The 21,023-nt window shown below is 37.4% G+C and overlaps 1 protein-coding gene across 1 annotated transcript in view; it reads right to left on the minus strand.

Moving 5' to 3' along the window:
• Nucleotides 1-249: 249 nt before the first annotated feature.
• The window catches only part of APOB (apolipoprotein B), a 35,914-nt gene continuing 15,140 nt past the window's right edge, over nt 250-21,023 (minus strand). Inside the window, exons 17-28 of the mRNA XM_054062816.1 lie at nt 20,697-20,908; nt 19,963-20,145; nt 19,616-19,737; nt 18,776-18,986; nt 17,331-17,506; nt 17,015-17,202; nt 16,608-16,753; nt 13,904-14,280; nt 5,290-12,867; nt 4,349-4,463; nt 3,351-3,534; nt 250-2,260 (exon numbers count right to left, since the gene is read on the minus strand). Coding sequence (XP_053918791.1) covers nt 434-2,260; nt 3,351-3,534; nt 4,349-4,463; nt 5,290-12,867; nt 13,904-14,280; nt 16,608-16,753; nt 17,015-17,202; nt 17,331-17,506; nt 18,776-18,986; nt 19,616-19,737; nt 19,963-20,145; nt 20,697-20,908 — 11,319 coding nt within the window. The 3' untranslated portion in view covers nt 250-433. The remainder of the gene's footprint in view (nt 2,261-3,350; nt 3,535-4,348; nt 4,464-5,289; nt 12,868-13,903; nt 14,281-16,607; nt 16,754-17,014; nt 17,203-17,330; nt 17,507-18,775; nt 18,987-19,615; nt 19,738-19,962; nt 20,146-20,696; nt 20,909-21,023) is intronic.

Genomic DNA, 21,023 nt, shown 5'->3' on the forward strand with positions numbered 1-21,023 from the left:
TTCTATGCTGGGAAGCAGATGTGTTTCTAAACTGTTCTTCAACTGGCTTATGAATATGACCTTTATCTTAAAACCTGTTTATTCTATGAATTCTACAGCTTTTTGTGACTATTTACAATATGTATTGCACATTAATGGCTTCATCCAACATACAGTGAAATCAAAGCAAAGACTTCCCATTGACCTTAACAATTGTTAGACTAAGCCTTATGGTCCAAATAAAAGTAGCTGTAATGAATGACACAAAAATGTAATAAAGAACTCATTTATTGGCTTATTAAACTTATTAAAATAACCTAGTGTAGATTACTCTGTTTTCATTTACAAATTCAGATTCAAACAGTATCTACGTGAAGCTCCAGTACACTGATTGCTGTCATTTTTAAATACATTGTGGTACAAACGTATTATTTCTCTTCTTCTGCTTGTCCATTCAGGTCTTCATGCGCTGCTGTATATTTTCCATAATTTGCTGAAGACTGAGTTGCTCACTGGCAAGTTGCTCATCAATGAATCTTTGCATTTCTTCCCATTTCCTGGAGCCTTGTTCAATGCCTTGCTGAATCAGTGTGCGTGTTAGTTCCACTTTTTTTCTGAGTGCCTCTCTGCTTTTTTGGGGCATTTGGTAGATGGTCTGCCAGTCAAGTGGCTTGGGCACATCTATTCTAAGCTCTCCTTGGCGAACAGCTATATATGGCTTTATGTTCTCAGCTGTTATTTGCTCAAACCAACGAAGCAGCTCTGAGATGTACTGCAGGAATGCAGAGTAATTTTCTATAGTTAGATCAATTAACCTTTTGGCCTCACTGATTAGCTTTTCTTGGGAATGACTGAGCTGCTCATAGATCTCCTGGAGTTTTTCTTTGACCTGCTTGTTATGTTCATCGATTTTCCTCTTAGCAACTGCAGACCAATATCGGATTTTTTCCTGAGCAGCAGACGAGAGCTCCATGATCTTCTGTTTTCCTTTTCCTTCAATATCAGTTACGAGGTCATAATATTCCTGACGATAGTTTTCCACCAGTTCTCTTACTTGGTCTGTCAGGCGTTTAACTGAGTCAGCAATATCTCCAGCATACTTGTTGTGCCAGTCCACTAGTGTATCTATTAGATTCTTCAGCCATCCTAGAACCTTCTCTTCTACCTCGTAGTATTTCACTGACCATCCAAGTGTAGTTGGATCAAAATATTCCTCCCGTAACGCCTTTACATAGAGGAGCAGCTGGCGCAGCTTTTCTGACAGGTCCTGGAATGCCTTCTGGCTCAAATCTTTAAACTGAGAAATGTACTTTTTAACGTCTTCTGCCAAGGATCTCAGTTTCTGTGCATAGTCTGAAGCCATTGCATCTTTGTACAGCTGTTGTGTTTGGACTTTGATGTCTTCAAAATTTTTGGACTGCAAGCTTCTCACCACATCTTCTGCCTTCTGAAAAACTTGTTGCACTACTTGTTTCAGTTGCTTAAGCCTTCCTGCAAAGTCAGCTTCCTGGAGAGTAGCAAATGTCTTCCTGACTTTTTCCTGCAAACGTTTCAGCATTTCTTTAATTTGATCAAGGACATTACGACCCCTAAGAATTGTTTCAGAAGCAGGAACTCTGACTTCCAGCTCATTGATAGCTGCAATCAAGGCATCAAAGTATTCCTGAAGTTTGGAAAGGCATAAATCAGCATTTTTTGCCACCTTCTCTGTAGTCATAAAGTATATTTCTTCACCAGTGTACTTTTCAGACAGTCCAGGGACCTGGAATTTGGTGGTCTTCAGGAATTCGATGGCTGAGTCAATTAGGTGTTTTATTCTCATGTGATACTCGTCTATCACTTTAATTGTAACATCCAAAAGCTTTGCTTTTATACTTTCATAGTCAAACTGTCCAGCTTGATCTGCTGCTTCTTGATATACTTGTTTAGCTTTGCCCTTCATCTCCAGATATTTGTCAGAGGCCTCATTTGCCGCTGTGCGAAGCCGAGCATCTATTTGATCTATTTGCTTTACAGCAAATGTGTACGCTTTGTCAGCTTTATTCTGCATGATATTCTTCATCTTCAAGGTGGCAGCACTGATTTCCAGTCCCATATACTCCTTATAATACCGATTAGCGTACCTATAGACTGCATTTGTCATTTTAGGAACTTTTTCTTTTAGGCTAAACAGCAAGTCTTTGGCAGCATCCTCTTTCCAGTTGAATTTCATTTGAATACGGTCAGCTTTCTGGAAGGATAGCTCACTTTTTAATATGTCAATGTCTTTCTGAGGAGCAGACTGAAAATATAGAACAGAATAAGAAATATTAGGTTGTATATAAAAATTCCATTATTCTTTATGAGTGTAATTCAACATTCTCATTTTGCATTTTTAATTTTATCATATATTACACATACACTACACATTTTTGTCTACTGTGTGTTTGATCTCTTCTTGAAAGATTGCTTTGGAAAAAAATATATTGTATCAGGCTACTTTCTGCCTCTTCAAACAGCAGAACCAGAACATTATTTACTCTGGTGTTCTTAAAAATCTGACTGCAAATAAGGTTTTTCCTTCCTTTTTATTAAATGCCTATCATGTCTCATAAAACATGTGAATTAGTTTGGAAAATAAGCCTTCTACTGATTCCTGAAATAATTTAAAGTGAATTCAAAAAGAATTTTCTTCATGTGAAAATATTAGAGGATTTAATTTTCTAATAATTTAAATCAATGAGACAATTTAGCGAATTACTTCCAGTAATTACAAATCTTGGAATGAGAATTTGTTTACATAAGAAAATTCTCCAGTAAATAGTGAATTATTAATTGCTTGTGAATCCTGAATTAGTATATGATTTTGGAAGGTTAAGTTTTGAAGTTGGAAATTGTTATGGCATACCAATAATACTAATAGTAATGTGGTTTTTTTGCAAATCTAACAAGGTTTTTAATTCTCATAATGTATTGTGATAAATTAATGGACTAAAAAAAACCATTCTGCACATGGTCTCACCTCTTCAAGTGGTCTGATTCCTGTAACAGCCATAATAATAATTATAAGTAGCCAGATGGGTATATATTAAACCTGATGGGTGACTTATCTAAAAGTGACTTCATACTCCCTTCACTTTCAGTACATGTGTCTTCCTGGCAAAATTAACTGTGCAAAGGAGCTAAAACAACCATTTCACACAGAAGCTACTTTTAGTATTGGAAAGGACGGCATAGGAAACAAAAACTTTAATTACTGATTACATATGTTTTCTTTGGACATCTTGACATAAACATACACAAACTTTAAAAGGAAACTTTTGCTCTGTCTATACACAGGTTTGTTTGTTTGTTTGTTTGTTTTTTCTTTTTATTGTTCACGCCAAGCTTACCCGAGTTCGGTAGTAAACTTTTGCTGTGAGAATGTCAGTGTCTACTTCGACGATGTAGCCCAAGGTCCCAGCAGAGGGTGAAGACACTGAGACAGAGGAGCTCCTGTCAGTCTCGCGGTAACGCACGTGAACATCTGTAAAAGTTGGGCTGATGATGTCTAGTGATGCAGTGTTCTCCATGGTTCTACAACAACAGCAAATACACAGTCATGAAGGAATTCACAAAGTACAAGCCCAATGCAGTATGTCTATGTACAATTGACCTATTATTTTATAGATATATATGTCTGTAAACATTGCCTTTGGCATCAAAAGAAAATGTAGGGTTTTACTGTCCACTTCTTTTAGGATTTAGCCTATCATATTCAAAACTTCACATCACTCCAGTTTTCCTGTTTTAGATAAAACTCTGTTGAGAATTTTCATTAAATTAGGGCAGCAAAAAAACCCCCGTCGCTGTACCACTGTCAGCTTTCTACAGACTTCTAACAAGCTGACTGCAACTTTTTCCACTTACACAAGTATAGACAATATTTTTATCTGCTTTTGTACTTGCCTTCCTAGACTCTGTGGATATATCAACACAACACTTGTAGATCAAAAAAGGCAGTTAGAAGACCAAGACTGCAATCCCTAGTACTGCTGCTCGTGAATAAAAACTATTCTTTGATGGATTGTGGTGATAGAGGGATTCAGTGAAAAAACAACACAACTGTGCTGATGGTCAGATCTAGAACTGCTCTGGTTATAAAGTACTGGGTTTATATCTCAGCAGTTTTCTGAAACGGGGCTGCTGAGGAAAGCTATTCCAGAAATGCTGAGAGGGAACAGCTTTCCAGCTATCTCGAGAGGTAAAAGTCACTGCTGAAAATGATAGGGTAGCTACATAAGTTCTTACTAATTGCATCAAAGCGTTCTGGGGCATAACAGATTGAAACAACAATAAATAAGTAGCAATTTTGTCTATTATAACCTGTATTATTCGAGCAAGTCTTTACCTAATTCCTGAAACAGTAAAGTCTTCTTTGTAGTTTGCACTCATGTCACGATGTGAAAAGCTGCCAGTTGTCTTCATAACAAACACGCCGTCTTCATATTTGTAGTTTGAAACAACTGTGAAGAAGATTTCAGATGTGGGTATTTCCAGAACTTAACAGCAAACGTTACAAAATACATATCCAGTTGTATGTTAGATGTCCAGTTGAGGAGTGTTTCAGTCGTATGTAAAATTATGCATCAAGAAACTGAATGCTGATAATACCCCAAATAAAATACGAAAACATTTGTTCAGCTGGAGCATATTAAAATTCAGTTTTTCTCTGGCTTTAGAACAGCATCAATATAACATTTTGCATTCATGCAATCATAAATGGGGAATCTATTTTCTTGAGAGTTTAGAGTTTTATTCTGTTATATATTTTTAGTAGTATTTTAAAGTCTAGAACTCAATGCTATATGGTACTCCCTACTTTTCTGAGTAAAAAAAGAAACTCCTATTTCTGAGTTGAAATAATTTTTTAAGTCAAATATCTTTAGTTCTTAATGAAAAAGAAAGATATTTCTTTATCTGAACTATATCAGATAAAAAGTCATCCTGCATTCTCTCCTGTACATGTATTATCATAAAGAATGGGGGGAATGTTATGCTGTTCACAATTTGAAGTATGAAACTTCTACACAGAAAAGAGACATTTTCCTTTTTTTTTGTAGTATTCCATTAGTTACGCATGCATCTAGTCATTAGGCTTCAGGGTGACTGACTGAGAATCATAATAATTTATGAAAAAATGACGCTGATGATAAAAGATGTCTAATCTAATGTCAATGCTAACCAGACAGCAATGCTTTCTTATGCAAAGTCCTGGGGGCGGGAGGAAAATCTGGATAAAAATCAGCACACATTATTGCCTGCAAAACATATAGAGTTTTAATGTCTTACCATTCAAGTCATATTCCAGGAACTGCAATGTTGAGCTGCAGGTAGAGTCAATGGACTGTTCGAAAGAGTCTTTTTTGTTTGTTAAGTCTGTTTTCCAGGTGACATTGTACAAAGGGGAAGCAACTTTGAAAGATCCAGCCAAAGCACCAAACGATGGGATGTAAATTCCAGCAGGTAAGGATACTTTGAGAGAGGGGATTTCAATTTTCTGTTCAGGGATTGTAATTGTAGGCAGCTCAAAATCCGCAATCTTATTAGCTAGTCCATCCAGATCTATATGGAAACTGTCAAAAGAGATAGTCTTTGGAAGAATGAATTGAGACACGGTTATTTTGTATTCAGGTATTGTCACCTCAAAATATGGCATTTTATATTCCTCTAATGTAATATAGTTGGCTCCTACATCCACTTTGGGGAATCTCAGTTTTGGCAGTGCTGGTAAATTGACATCAAATGGCATTATGTTCAGCGTTTGTGGAATTTTTATGTTGCGCAAATCAATGGTGTATGCTGGGACCTGAAGAGTGGTGAAAGGAACTCTGAACTCTGGAGTGCTGAGAACAGGGCTTGGAGCCTGTAGGTGTAACTCGGGAACACTGATAGTGAAGCCATCAGTCAGCTTATTTACAGGGATGGGGAAAAAGTAACCATCTTCACTCTTTGTGTACACAAGGGATACTGAACCATTTAAGTACTGCTTTCTGTCAGCACTGGTAGTGACGTCCAGCTTCAAGATATCCCATAGGCTCTTCTCAGAAATGGGACACTTTATGTTTTTGAGGAAACCCACGTATCCTTCCAAAGATCCAGAAATATCAAACTTTGCCTTTGATTTTTCATTTGACAACTTCATATCGTGACTGAGAGATATTGATTGAATTTGGCCTTCACCCTTCCAGCCAACATTCTGGTTTGCAGGATTGATTTTCACTATGACAACTTGATTAACTGACGCTATGTCCAGGAAGGAATTTGGCTGAGTGGCTTGAATCTGAAGATCTGCTGATATACTCCAAGGAGCCAGCTCTAAGGTTGCTTTGCATCTCTGAGCCCCTGTAGTTGTAAAACGAGGTGTATATCGTGCATAGTTCTTCCCATCATGCTCCCAGACTGCATAAACACGACGGGTAGATGCTTCAACTGCCAGTATTTCTTTCATTTCGTTGTTCCAGAGTCCATCTGCTTTGGAGTGGGTCTCAAGCTTGAGAAATGACCGAGCTCCATTAGCATTCAGATAGGTGTTTGCCTCATGGTCTAGATTTCCAGAAAATGCAAGTCCGGTGTAAAATCCATCAATATCCCCATTTGTAGAACTTTCTACTGACAGGTAAGATGTAAGGCTCTCTAAAGCAAGTTTGTGAGTAATTCCTCCCTTGGCACTGGTGCTATATTTAGGAGTATTAAAATCGTACATTAATTGTATCCCTGAAGAAAGAGTGGGTTTAGACTTAGTATTTCCAGAAAGTTCTTGGCTGAAATTTACTTTTAAAACTGGTGTGCTGAATTCTACATTTGTTGCCACTAAAGCTTCCATGTTCCTCTTTGTGAGACTAATAGTGCTGTCATGATTTCCCCCTAGAAATTTGTTATTAGTCAGGGACAGTGCCGTGGCCAGCTTCAATCCCCTTTTTCTTACCAAACTGGTTGAACCATCCAGCTTAAACTGCAGTGCGTCAATGACAGAAGAGGATGAGACACTGAGTTGCCCAGCAATATCAGACTGATTGAACAGCCCAGCATTTGCAGTTAAAGTGATCACGCTGGATTTAAATGAGAAGTCACAGGTAATGTTTCCCATGGCAGGAATTAAGATGTGGTTTGATGGACTGTTGATTCTGAATCTAGGAAGCTTTAGAGTGCGTAGATCCTGTGGGACATGAAGGACTGGAAGCTCCAGAGAAGGTAAGACTAGTGTGTAAGATGGTACTGAAAAGCCAATAAATGGGACGGTGAATCCTGTTGTACTTATTTCTTTTGGGAGCATGTAACCAAAGGCTGGCATCTCAGCAGTGAAAGGAGAAACCTCAATATTCAAAATCGGAATAGTGTATCCTGGAATCCTGAATGTCCGTGGTAGTTTGTTCAGTGATGTCTGTATTTTGTATTTGTCAAATTTTGTTTTGGCTTCATTATACGATCTTGTGAGAAAATCTAAAGCGGTGTGTCTTCCTCTCTCAAAATGCTTGTTGAAGGAAGTGATGTATTTATTAAGTGTTTCGTGCACTGTTGCTAAAGGAAGCGGGATTACGTGCATGTCTTTGTTTTTGTCATACTGAGCATTCAAATTCAAATCAAAAGATTGTCTTGTCGTCTTCAATAAATCCTTCAAGCCTACCTGTTCCCACAGTGAATAATCTTTCAGCTGAGGAGTTTTGATTGCAGTGTAGGGAACCTGATACTGAGGGATGGTTAGAGGAATATTTAGGAAGTCCAGGTTGGCATCTCCATTCATTTCGATATGAGCTTCAATTCTGTCATCATTGTTGCCAGCAGACATATTATGGGAATATCTATACTGATTGAACCTGCCAGTAGCTTGCCAGCTGACCTGCTGAACTGAGGAACTGAGTGCAAGCCCATAGTTATTCAGGAAGTCAATTTTGCCAGTCAGTTTCATTGGGAAGCTGGCTTTCAAATTTCCGTCGTTGTTAGTTAATAGATGAATTTTAAAAGGCTGTGCCAGGAAGGAAAACTCATTATTTACAGTTCCAGAAATCCGTCCATTGAGCCGTGCATTGTGAGAGCCTGTTAGTTCTACTTTCATTCCTCCAAGCTCTCCTGTACCTTTTACATTCAGAATGCTACGTCCCACACGCTGTGACTCTATTTCGGACTGAATCTGAAGCATTGCATAATTTAGGAAACCACATTCATATTTCATTGCTTGGTTGACTTTCAGGTACTTATCGTTTATTCTGTTGTTGGCAGCAAATGTAATAACGGGGCCCTCAACCCTGAAAGAGGCGTGTGAATCATGAGTGCCTTCATCAGAGAAATTAGGAGAAGCCCATTTCCAGTTTCCTTTGCCAGTGGAGGTAACTGATATGTGTCCTGCTTCCACTTCTGTTGTCATATTATTGATCAGAGCAGCCTGACTGGAGAAATCAGCTCGTGGAATATTCAGTCTGTGGGAATACGTTGTTCCACTCTGCATCCAAATTTTTCTTTGCAGCTTGATCATTAAATTATTCTGTAGCTCTATCGAATTTTTCATTGCGTATAAGTTTGCTCTAGTTTCAGCTTCACTTTCTACTGAAGTCCCTAAAAATACCACTTCACTGGTGTGATCAACTTTAAGGAACCTGTGGTTGACCTTCATGGAATTTCTAAGGTTCAGCTGCTTCATCTCCGGCGCCAAGAGACGTGAATCTGCAATAATACTGAAAACTAGGAAGTCTAATTTGGATGTTGTTTGAGCTGAAAGGGTGGTCACAAATTCTGGACTGTTTGCAGATGTTGTAGTATTCTGAACCCCAGCTTGTGTAGACAGTGTAAAGAATGGAGAGGTGACTCTGAAGGCACCAGACAATTTGCCAAAAGTAGGGACAGTCACAGTATGTGGGATAGGTGGAAGCTGGAACTCTGGTATCTTCAAGTTAGGAATCTGGAGCTCATTTAGATTTAGCTTTGGAACCAACAGTTCCGGTATTTGAAACCGAGGCATTTGTATTTCTGGGAAAGAAATGTCAGAAAAAAGCGTATCTCTCATCTTCAGATCTTTAAAATACAAATCAGTTGCTGGCCACTGAAATTCACCAGACATGAGTCTGTCTATTGTTCTCACAATCTGTCGTTTGATTTCATTCAAATCAATTGTATAGGAAGGGACTTTAAAGGTATTTAGAACTGTAAATTCTGGAGTAGTAAATTTCATTGGGATTTTCATGTCCTTTAGTCTCTTAATATTTATCTCATAGGAAGGAATATGCAGATCAGTCAGTGGAACAATAAAGTCTGGTGTTTGAAATGTTGCTTCCCGAAGACTTCGGAGACTAACCTCAAAGGCAGGTATAGTGATTATAATAACGTTGATTTCAGGGACTTTAAATCCTGTTTCAACAAACTGGTTTAAATTTTCAACCCAATTTTTTAGATCATACTCTTCAGCCAAAGCAACAATTTTCTTAAAAGCTACGCTCCACTGGTCAGAAATGTATATTACAACAGAATTGTAGACTTCGCTTATCTTCTGAAGGAACAAGTGGAGTTCCTGGGAAATATCCATTTCAGAAATCCTATCTCGTATGTCTTCCAGATGTTCATTTACCTTGGCTTTCAGAGCAGCAAATGTTGTGGAGTTTATGAGGTCTTTGAACCAGTTAATTATTGCAGCAAGCTTGGTGTCCTTTAGTTGCTCCATGAATTTTAAAATCACAGCTCTAAAATCTTTCATATACTGTTTCAGTGCCTCTGCTTTCTGTGGGAGTTCCAAATTTCGGAGTTCCTCATTAATTTTCTGGGTCACTTCTCGGATTTTTTTATTTGTGTCATCAACAAACTGGTTATAGTCAAAAGATTTGAGCTTTTTAATAATCATGTCAAGGAACTTGTTGACTTTCTTTATCATCATTTCATAATCAAAGGTTTGCACTTTCTTGACAGAATCATCAATAAAAGCAACAACTTTATCAAAACATGACTTCACATCAATATTTTTCAGGTACATCATCAGTTTCTGGACAGTTTCTTTTATTTTGTACTGGTTAAGCAGGTCTATCATTCTGTCCATTAAAAAATATGCCTGCTTATCAATTTCATATTTTACAATCAGTTTATGTACATGACCTTGGAAAGCACTGATCTTCTCAGACACTTCATACTCCTCCATCCAATTCAGTATAAAGTCTTTGATTTGTTCAAGAACCTCAGTAATTTTTTCAATTGGTAATGAATGCTTCAGTTTGTCTAAAAATTCTTTAGCATCAAATATTTTAATCTGCTGTTTCAATTTTTCTGCAATACGCCTGACATCAATACTCTGAATTTGAATCTTGAGTTGTTCAAGGTTTTCCTGTATCCTAGCTGTAATCCTGTACTCATCATCTACATTTTTAATCCAAGCCAAAGTGTTGCTTCCAATTTTGCTGGGATAATATTGGCGAAAAAAAAATTGCACCTTTTGAATAGTGTCAACTATAGTCATTCTTATCTTATATTTGTTATCTAGATCTGTCATTGTTTCGACTATTTTGTCAAGAAGCTGTGCAATCAGTGTCTTAATGTCATACTGCTCATAATGATCTTTGATGTACTGCTCAATTTGTATCAGGTAGACCTGCAGCTGAGAGAGTGTTTCTCGAAGATTGTCCATGGCTTTTTCCAGCATGAGTTGGAGTTCATCAGAGGTTATTCTGTAGTCCTTCGTGAAAGCAACCAAATTATTTTTCATGCTGCTTATTCTGCTTTTCATATCTAATTTGTCCATGTAATCATTAATGCGCTGTGGGAGCTCATCCAAAGTTGCCTTGTATTTTCTCATGTGTTGTTCTATGTCAATGTTCTTCAGGTAAGTTTGTATGGCCTGCAGCGTGGATAGAATGGTGCCTCTGATTTGTTCAAAGTAAACTGGCAAGCGTTCCAAGAATGGTAGATTAATAACATGCATATCTTTGTTTTTGTCATACTTCACAGAGCCAGAGATGCTGAATTCTTGAGGCTCTGACACACTGTCCCTTAGTCCTAATACATCTATTAAGTTAACTTCTTCAGACATGAATGGAAGTATGACTGATGTATCCATTACAGAGAGGTCTGCTAAAGCTTTTCCACTAAGTTCCATACCGGTCTTTTCTGCATCATTGTAGGCAATGAGATCTTGTGAATACACATTATTGTTTAGCTGACTTTTCAATTTCCAGGCACTTGACTGCTCCGGTGGAGTAAAAAGCATATGAACTTTATTATCAAGCAGGGTAGTGTATCTTCCTCTAGACTTCAAGCTATGACTGGTAGATCCTCTGTAATCATGGGAGAAAGTGAAAGCAAGAGGCTCTGCTTTGAAGAGGAATTTGCTGTAAAGGTCTCCTGTGTGTTCACCCATAGCAATCAGCTTTCCATTACCGTTGGTATGTATGTCGGCAGTGATAGTAAATGGGGCCATAGTGGAACGCAAGGTATTGCTGAAACGGAGAGATCTGGAATCACAGTTTGTGTTCACAGTAAGTGAGGAAGCCAGTCCTGCCACATTCAGGTTTATTCTGTGACTCACTGCTGCTCCTTGGATATTTGCGACTGTATCCGTTTTAAAGTTTGCAGCCAAGTAATCGTACGTGATGGTGTAGGTATGCCTTATTTCATCTGCTCCATAGGCTCCTCTGACATTGCCACCCAAATTCAGCTTCAGAGGTTCAAGAAGCAGTTCTGCTTTGTTGGAAACTTCTGTTTTAGTGTATTTAATATTATTGCTTAGTTTAGCTGCAAGTGAGCCAGGCTGCAGTTGTAGGTCAAAAACATGCTTGTGAAACTTGTCAAAGTTGAAGCTGTTGTCCAGCTTGGAAGAAAACGTTAAGGACAAGCCAGGAATATTCAAGTCATTTGTGTACTCCAGCTTGATGTCTTTGAATGATCCTTGCAAATTATTTGAAAACTTGAGTCCTTCTTTATTAACTCTGAAGTTCAAAACATGCTTGTTGTCCATGCCCAGAACTGTACTCTGATATTCACTTCCCAGGGTAATTTCTGTCAGGCTCACTCTTCCACCTAGATTGAATTTTGCATTGTTTTTACTGTAGCGCCCAGAAGAGGACAGGGACATGGAGCCTCCAGCAGTATCGAGTTTGGCATTCATTTCACTCTGCATTGTCAAAGGACTAAACTGCACAGTTGTGGTTGCGCTGCTGGCTACACCGTATTGATTTACATTGAGCGATGACTTGTGTGCAGCTCGATTCCTTTGATCAGTCATAGAGATATCAGTGTTGAAAACAAAATCCTGGGAATTGAGAGAACTTGCGAACAAGGCATAAAACTGGGTTTGCTTGTAAGAGGCTTGGTACTCAGATCGAAGAGCTGCCATCTTCTTTGACAAGATTAATTCAAGCTCATTGACGCCTGCAAGAGCTTGATACTTCCCATTTGTTTCAGATGTCATTTTCAGCTGGCTGTTTTCATACTTCAGTGAAGCTGTGTTCTTTAATAGACCACTTTGTACATCAGAAACTGAAGTAATGGAAAATAAATCATCACTGTATTTGCCAGATATCTGATTGGTAGCCTGAAGGTAAGAAGAATCCAACTTCAGATTTGATTTTCCTTCTAAAACCCGTCTCTTTTCATTGTACGTGCTTGACAGAGTATAAATGCTTCTTGCAAAGACAGAAGCTGCTTCCAGTTGTCCTTCCATCTTGATGTTATTGATATTCATGTTATTTGTCTTCTCAGAAACAATGTCACCTGAAAGCGAAAGCTGAGGGCCCAGAGTGCTCGATGCTGTAAGCGATATGGTGTAGTTTGCAACTGGACTGGGTTCATAACTCTTTATCCTCGCCAGCTTAAAATCTGATGTTAAGAGTCTGTGCTTCAGGTGATTTTCATATGCACAAGTGAATCCATTTCTATTGTATGACGCTTCTCCAGAACCTGAAATAGGAAAAGGGAGACAAAATATAATGATGTAATTTATACCTTTTTGCCTTTAAGACTTTGTCTGATGCCACTAAGCTTTTATGTTACTGCCTCAGTTGCAGTTACTATTATTATACCATTTTGCTTTCAAGGCCAAAATGTTTTCACGAATCCTGAATATTTCTATATAAATTGTAATTATTTTGATATTTGGGGCCAAAGTTTTGAACCATGAATAGATTAAACGCTACACTACTCCACTAGATATAATTACACGAGATGGCACGAAGTTATGGCATCATTTAAACTTAAACTGAGAAGATGGACTCTCAAGAATAATCCATAATTAGCATTCACATATTTTAATGTTTCCTTTGTCATGCTTCGTTCACAGTGGAAAGTTTAGAAAAGACTGGGCACCTTGTCCTTTTGCAATCTGAGGATTCAAATTGCAATTTGAAAGCAACTAACTTAAAAATATCAGTTTTAAGACCTGTCTAGTCTGAATCCAGGATAATCGCTATGTTGTAATGACAGCATAAAGACATATATAAATGATAATATATATATATAAAATGTATATATAAAATATATATAAAATTTATATATAAAATATATAAAATGATAATATATAAATATATATATTTTTATATATATATATGCATATTTATAAGAAATACAGAGAGAAATAAACTACCTTCATACCTACACATACAACTGCACACTTTATTTTGAAAACAGTCAACTTGTCTGGAACACAAGTGTTTATAGAATCATGGGTTCAGTTTTGAAGGATTTTGTCTTTAGTAGAGAATATCTGGGGAATTATGTACCTTAAAAGTCTTTATTGAATTAATCTGAGCTGACCTTTAGTGCCTGAACAAACAGATTTATGTAATATCTTTAAAAAATAAAGAGGAAGTGGTCTGAGATTATACAACAACTTTCTTTAAACAAAGCAACAGGAAAATGAATGTGCGGTACCTGAGACGTGGAAAATAAAGTCATTAAAGTGGTTTTGCACCATTGCAGTATTAGCACACATTCTTACCTTTCACACTGTAGGAAAGTAGCTCAAAAACTGAATCGGCGTTGGTGGTATAAGTAGTTCTTATGCTGGATGATTTCTCTGTGGTGCTGTTAGCCAAAGTATACGCTGCTGACCAGTTGTAATAGTTGCTGTACACGTTAGCAGAGAGCTCCAAAGTGCCAAGTAAAGGCACACGAACAGGATAGGATTCTGGAACAGTGAACGTTGGGATTCTGTACTCCTGAGATGGCACACTTATTCCCATTGATTCCATTACCAGAGGAGGTGTTTTAACAGTCTGTGGCACCCTTATGTCACGGGATGATCTTCCACCAAATGGCAATGGGATATCAATTACAAAACTGTTTTTATTCAAGTAGTATCTGATTCGGCCTTCACTAGAAAAGAAAAGTGACTCTGTTAAAACCTGTAAGTCCATGAATGCACATACAGAAAATTCCATGATTCCTACTATTCCTGTGATACTGAGCTTATCTATATGCTTATATCAGCGTCTCAACTTTAGGTTTCGAGAGAAATGTACTGATCATAATTCATTACCAGAATTTTTGAAGTGCTCATCTATCAGAGTTCACTGAAAGCACTTCTGATATCAGTGAATTCTGTCAGTTTTTTTCCCTTTATTTCATAGTCAAGGAGAATGATAGGTCAAGTAGTCCAGAAACTCATTCTTTCAGTAAGACCTTGCATTAGAATTCAAAGGTTCTTGATCTTTTGTTCAGAGCTTAACTAATTTTCGCTCACAGGTGGGGAGCGTCATTCAAGGAGTTAAATATACAACTGTTATGAGTCTTGCGTTTGATTTTCTACTCTGAGAATCCAAATCTTCTTTATAAACATTCATGAAAAGATGTATTGGCATGAAAATGATTCTCAAAATGAAGGAATCTGAATGAAAATAGTTGACATATAGGAAAAATAATTCCTCCAAAACCACTTGTGCAATGTGTCATGTTGAGTACCAGAAAAAGGCAATTATATCCTAAAAAAAAAGTGATGTGTTCTTATAGAAATGCATGAAAGGTCTCATTAGTATTACAAGTTATAAGAACCCAAATTATCAATAATTTATCTTTTTGATTATAAGTGTTTCAAAAGTTTCATCCGAATATTCAGCATTTGTTTTATTCTGGATAAAAATAAACACAAATAACCATTTGAGTGGGAGCTAGGGCTGAAAAACATGGATCATCAGCTGACAAGTTTGTGGGAAAAAAGACTAATTATGAAAGGGCAAAACAGGAGGAAACTCTGCCTTAATTTTGGCATGAACAATAAGCTGGCAAAAAATGATTTTCTTTTTTGCCTAACTGGTCTTTTATATTTCGAAATCTGCTTTTTGCACTTAGAGCTACATGCTAAGGTGAAAATTAAGGAAACATTTAAAAACCCTGTGCCTTTACATCAAATGGTTAAAAAACCAACATCACAGAGCAGTAGAAATTCCTGTTATTTTAATTTGCACTGCTGAGAAGTTAGGAGAAAAACCAGTTTTTTCCTTGCTTATACACCATGGAACACCAGGGAAGCAATAGACGTGTGTGTCATTAACATACAGTTTCATGTTACTATAGCGAGAGATAGTACAAGGAAAAACCGTGCTGAGGGAGATAAAATGCAAGACTATTCTCCATCTGGTTTTGTAATCCAAACTTACAGTAGCTTCTGTTGTCCTTCACATTCATTTCAGCCATCAATATTTCCTTCGCTCATGGGAACACTATAGAGACATGTTTCTATTTATCACAGTAGGAGCTGTGGGTGTATTCTGAAGATACCACCAAGCAACACTGTTCCTTGAATTCTTATGCACAGGCAGAGCAGCAGTGTGATATGAACTCTAATTGGCAAGCACAATACGTGCTGGGAACTGTAGTGAGAGCAAAACCTGGCAGGTGCATGAGCATTTAAAGTCTAGATCCTCCCTGGCTGACTTATAGCCTATTTTCCTAGAAACAGAAGAAATACACTATTTATCTGCCTTCCAGCCTCTCTTTTTGTTTATCAAATCTTACATTTTAGTAATTTTTAATGTGTTGAAAGGTTTCTATCAAGTTGGACAGAAGGGTAAGAGTGTCAGGGGTAATTTCACTCATGCATGTTTTGTGAAACTCCTTATTAGGTGGAGGAGATGGGCCCAAACTAACACAAACATCCAGTCTACATGTGTACAACCATGGCATGTGCTGCTTCTGAGCAAGAGACTGATGGAGTCAGGCAGAAAGAGGTCAGGGTGCTATATAAGTGGAGGTTAACCAGTGCGTGTAGAGGAATGGGAAGAACTGTCCAGTAGGGCTACACAAGAAAAAATAGAGATATTAGGGTTATGGCCAAAGACAAAATGTCAGTAGGGATACAGGGCACAAATCTATGGGAAGCGTGGCTTCATTAGTTCTGTGGATCAGAGTAAAGATTGATCAACACTGTATTTTTGTTCAGTTCTCATTACTGTATAACACAATACTTCAGGATCTATTCATATGCTGCTGGGGTGACTGCTGCAGAGTCAAATCTGTGTTAAACCATGCATTGTTTCCTCCATATAATTTAATCTCTTTGTCTTAAAATTCTTTGTTAGGATTCCAAATTTATGCAATTCCATGTTGTTTTATAAAATAAAGTAAAATAAACTAAAATAACACAAAAATAAGAACAAATATCTATTTTCAGTTTCCTGTGCGGCTATCCTAATTTCTCTCCTTACCTTTTCAGGAAAAGTTCTTCTGGAATGGTGATAACAGGCAGGTTAATTTTCTGAATGTTCAGTTCCTGCAGGCCACTTAGTTTGTCTTGCAGAGCCTGGGCATAGGGAACATCTTTTGATGCCTTTTGTAGCCAAGTGTTGGCTGCCTGCAATGAGGAGACAAGTTTTTCAAAGTTAGTAACGAGTTTTAATACTTCCTAGTAAATTATCTGAAAGGCATTGCAAATATCCATACACTGAGCCTCAGGAATCTGACAAAGTGACTGGCTCGATCAAAAGTGGAAATGCACATCTCATCCAAGTCAGTGCTTTTACAAGTAGTTCCCATTTTGGCTTCCATGGGGGAGGCAAGAATTCACCAGGGCTATGTGGCCAAGCTGTAATATCTACTGTACGTTGGAACATACCACAATAAATTGTGACACGATGTGTCGCAGTGTCATATCTGTATGAGCCACTTTCCGATCCAGCAGTTCATTGGCACGCTTCTGTAAAGCTTTTGGGTAGTCTGAAAAGTCAACTGGGAAGCCAGAAGATATTTTTTTCACAGCAGCACTGGCACCTGAATTCCATTCTAGCTCCACTTTCTCAGAATCTGAAAATCATTCATTTAAAATAAAAGGGTAAAATTAGTAATATTCTGTTCAAGGATACACTATGAAATATTGTAATGTGATGTTTAAATTTATGCCTTCTACATGTGGATGGTGTTTTTTCTCTTACCATATCTGAGATGAACTCTTTCTGAAATTGAGTTTCCATGAGATGTTGTGCCTGCACTTATCTGAATATATCCTTTGGATGGTGAATAATTAACTAAAGCTTCACTTCTAAGTTCGGTTTGCAGGCGAGGAATAGAAATGATGCCTCTTAACATTGCCTCTTCTATTCCAGCATACCTGCAAAAACAAAAAGCAAATGTGAACATAAAACATTTCACTTTATTTTTTCACTTATGTTTCGGGAGCAATTTCCAGATTTAAAATCTATAGAAAAGGCACAATAGGTGCCACAAAAACCAGACTGGATCAAACTTGTAAACTTTGTTCCAATTCAATGAGCGTTTATAGCTTGTGCTAGTTGCTTTGGGAAATCAATGGTAAATCATTATAACGCTACTGTGCAGATACACACAATAATTCCCTATTAATTCCATAATACCGAAAAGGATGGAAATATGTACCTATCTTGGTAAAGTTGCACCCGAACCAAATTCTGAACTCTTTACTCAAGCTGAATTCTCTACTAAAGAGACTGTGGCCATGAATCACATAGAAACAAAATACTTGACAAAATATATTATGCTACTGGGCTTCATTTTCCTTTACTCACATTTATTTTATATCTCTGTAACTTTGTTGACTTAAGCAAACTTCTAATATTATGTTAGTGCAAATGAAAGGGAATTGAGGTCCCTGACATCCGTCCAAAGCTCCCACTGATATCAGAGGCAATTCTGCATGAACAGCAAAGACAAAGACTCCCTGGGGCACCATCAAGATCACAGAATTCCATGGAAGATTGAGGTTTATTAAAGAATGTGATCAGCTCATTTCACTATGGGCTTGTCAGGCAGACAATTTTAGACACCCTGGCAGGCTGAACATTTTTGTTAGCTCCCCTGTAGATGTTCCCGGAAATATTCTCATCATGAAGCGTGGGAATTTTTACAGGAAGCTCTCAGTTATTTTTGGTTTTGTTGCCCATTGAGTGCCCGTGGATTTCTTCACAGGGAGATGCAATAACTTTTTTTAGAGCTGAACATATCCAGTAAAAGGTAATACCTCTCTGGACAAGCCTTGCCTTGTTTATGTCCTTGGATTATCACACCTGTAATAACACTAGTACAATGTCATTCTTGTAGTTATGTGTGTGCATGCAGGGAAGAACCAGCTCAAGGAACTTGTACTACAAATTATATATATAAATATACAGTAGGAAAGATCAGTTAGCGTATTATATTTACTTACTTGATGTATAAGTGATGGATTACAAATAAAATATCTCAAGCTTTTTAAGGAGGGTTTGAATGACAAGTTTTATGTCTTTCTATAGAAGCAATTTCTCCAAAATGGAATAAAATTTCCCCAAATATTCTACCTTCCATAAAATCTTCAGCTATTGTATTCAAACATGTCTGTAAAAGTCTGGGTGGTTTTCTGAGTTACCTTATCTGGCCAGTAAGAGTAACTTCAGGAACCTTCTTGTTGTTAAAGTCTAAGACAAAAGTATACGCCTTCTTCCCATAAGTGGATTCGTCAGTAATTCTGAAGTTTGTACCAAAGTCAACATCAATATCTGGAATGTGGACATCACTGGTCAAAATCTTTCTGTGTCTGTTGTACCTGAAGGTCAATGTAGCCTCATGCTGCTTTTCACCTGGAAGATATGATGTACTTTGGTTATTCACGACTATGGAATCTGTTTGGACTTTCATTAAAAGGATAATAAGGATCAACTGGAAATTATAATATGTCACCTTGAAGGTCTAACACAACTTTTGATGACTCTGATTCAGAAACCGGGTCACCTTTTTTGTCCTCATCTTCTAAACCCACCATGGGCTCATCCACTAATCCTGTTACTACTTTTATTACATAAACTTCCTATCCCACAGATTATCCATTTGAAAAAATTGGCTGTTTATGCAGTTCTTCTCAACTTGTATGCTTTACTTCCATATTTCATCAGGGATTTTTCTCTTGCTTATATAGAACTCATTAATTTCTCCTTTCCTTGCATCCATTCACCAACATCACACTTCTATTTAAATCACAGGGGAGCATTTTGGAGATAAAATGATCAGCCTCTAATGATCAAAATCTTGCACAAATATTGTATATATGAAATGAAATGCGAATTAAAGCGTTGCCTTGTTTGGGTGTGAAACTGATATTGTATATTATACTGCAGAGAATTCTATTATGATTTATTCATACATATCCTTTTCCCATTAAATGACAAAGTTCAAAACTGAGCTAAAGCATACTGCTTTTCCAGACTCATACCTTCTGCCTGGACAGCAAACGTTAAGGTGTCTATCAGGTCATTTCCCTCTCTCTGCAGGTCATAGTTGGCACTTGCAGAGTATTCCTTCACTTCACCTGTGGATACTATTTCAACTTCAAATCTAAAAAAAGGAGTAAACACATCTTGTAAATAACTATTTCGTACATGACCACAAACGGGAGAAATCATACAGTTCTCAAAAGCTCTTTCTGACCCGCTCCCCATTTTTAAAGGTTTTTAAAGGTGAGCTTTATGTGAAAGAGGAGAGTGGACACTGAGCTCTAAGAGGGAAGTTTAGTTAACACAAAATAAACATAATTAAAGCTGATATAACGATATGACTTACCTAGATTCTCCAGTCAAGGGATAATATGGAGCTGCCTCTGTGGCACTGGCATTAGAGTACAGTAATTTGGTGCAGAAATTTAGACCAGCAATGAAAGGCTTGCAGGAAGTCCAGGTTTCTCGGTTCTCGATCAGAGGTGGAATCTCTTCAGTCTTGGCTGGAGACACCAAATGTAAGGTATTGCTGGAACAGAAAAGTAGAATCATTTATTCCCAGGACAGGTGTTCAGACACTGACCTATTAAAAAAGCTACTTTCTGAATAAAATATCCTTTTAAAGTAGGGGCTTAATGGAATAACACTTGGTGGTTAAATGATCAAAGGGTTCATTATTATAAGATTATTCTTGACAATTATATTTCTGTGTATTGAGTCATTTACCCTCTCTAAAATTAATGTACATAGTTCATGTAAACAAAATCTAAACAGTAGACATTGCTATTATAATAATTTTATGTGAAAGAAAACAAAATAACAGAAATGGTAAGAGTCTTGTCAAAAATTTCTTGAAATAGTGTCAAATTAAAGAATCTGTAAGCCTTGACTCACAGTCACCACTTACCTGGGTTATTTGCTTACCTTATGAAAGAATTTACCCCAGTTTTACAATGTCTGGGATTTTCTTAACTGAAAATTTCTCCATGCCTGCCCTAACCTCTCCATTCCATCACAATAAAAAAACAAGAAGAGAAGGGAAGGACACAGCCATGAAAGTTCTCAATCAGTTTTCATTACCTGATACTGAGGAGCTTTGTTGGAGTCCTTGGAGCAGGAATGCTGAACTTCAGATGCCCAGCTTTCATACTAACATGTGCTTCAATTCCAGACTCATGGAATATATTGGAGTTCATCTCCACGCCGCTTCTAGCGAATTCAGGCATGTTTATTCCCAGGTGTGTCACAAACTCAATCGCTACTGAAGGTTTAGCCATGAGATCTGCTTGCATCTATTTAATAAAAATACAATGACGTATTTATTTGCCCAATACTTATATAAAACTTAAAGGTTTTATAAACCAAACATAATATTCTTGATAATCTAGAGGTAGGCTTTATATAATT

This window comes from Cuculus canorus, chromosome 3 (genome assembly GCF_017976375.1).
Source record: "Cuculus canorus isolate bCucCan1 chromosome 3, bCucCan1.pri, whole genome shotgun sequence".
Taxonomy (NCBI): domain Eukaryota; kingdom Metazoa; phylum Chordata; class Aves; order Cuculiformes; family Cuculidae; genus Cuculus; species Cuculus canorus.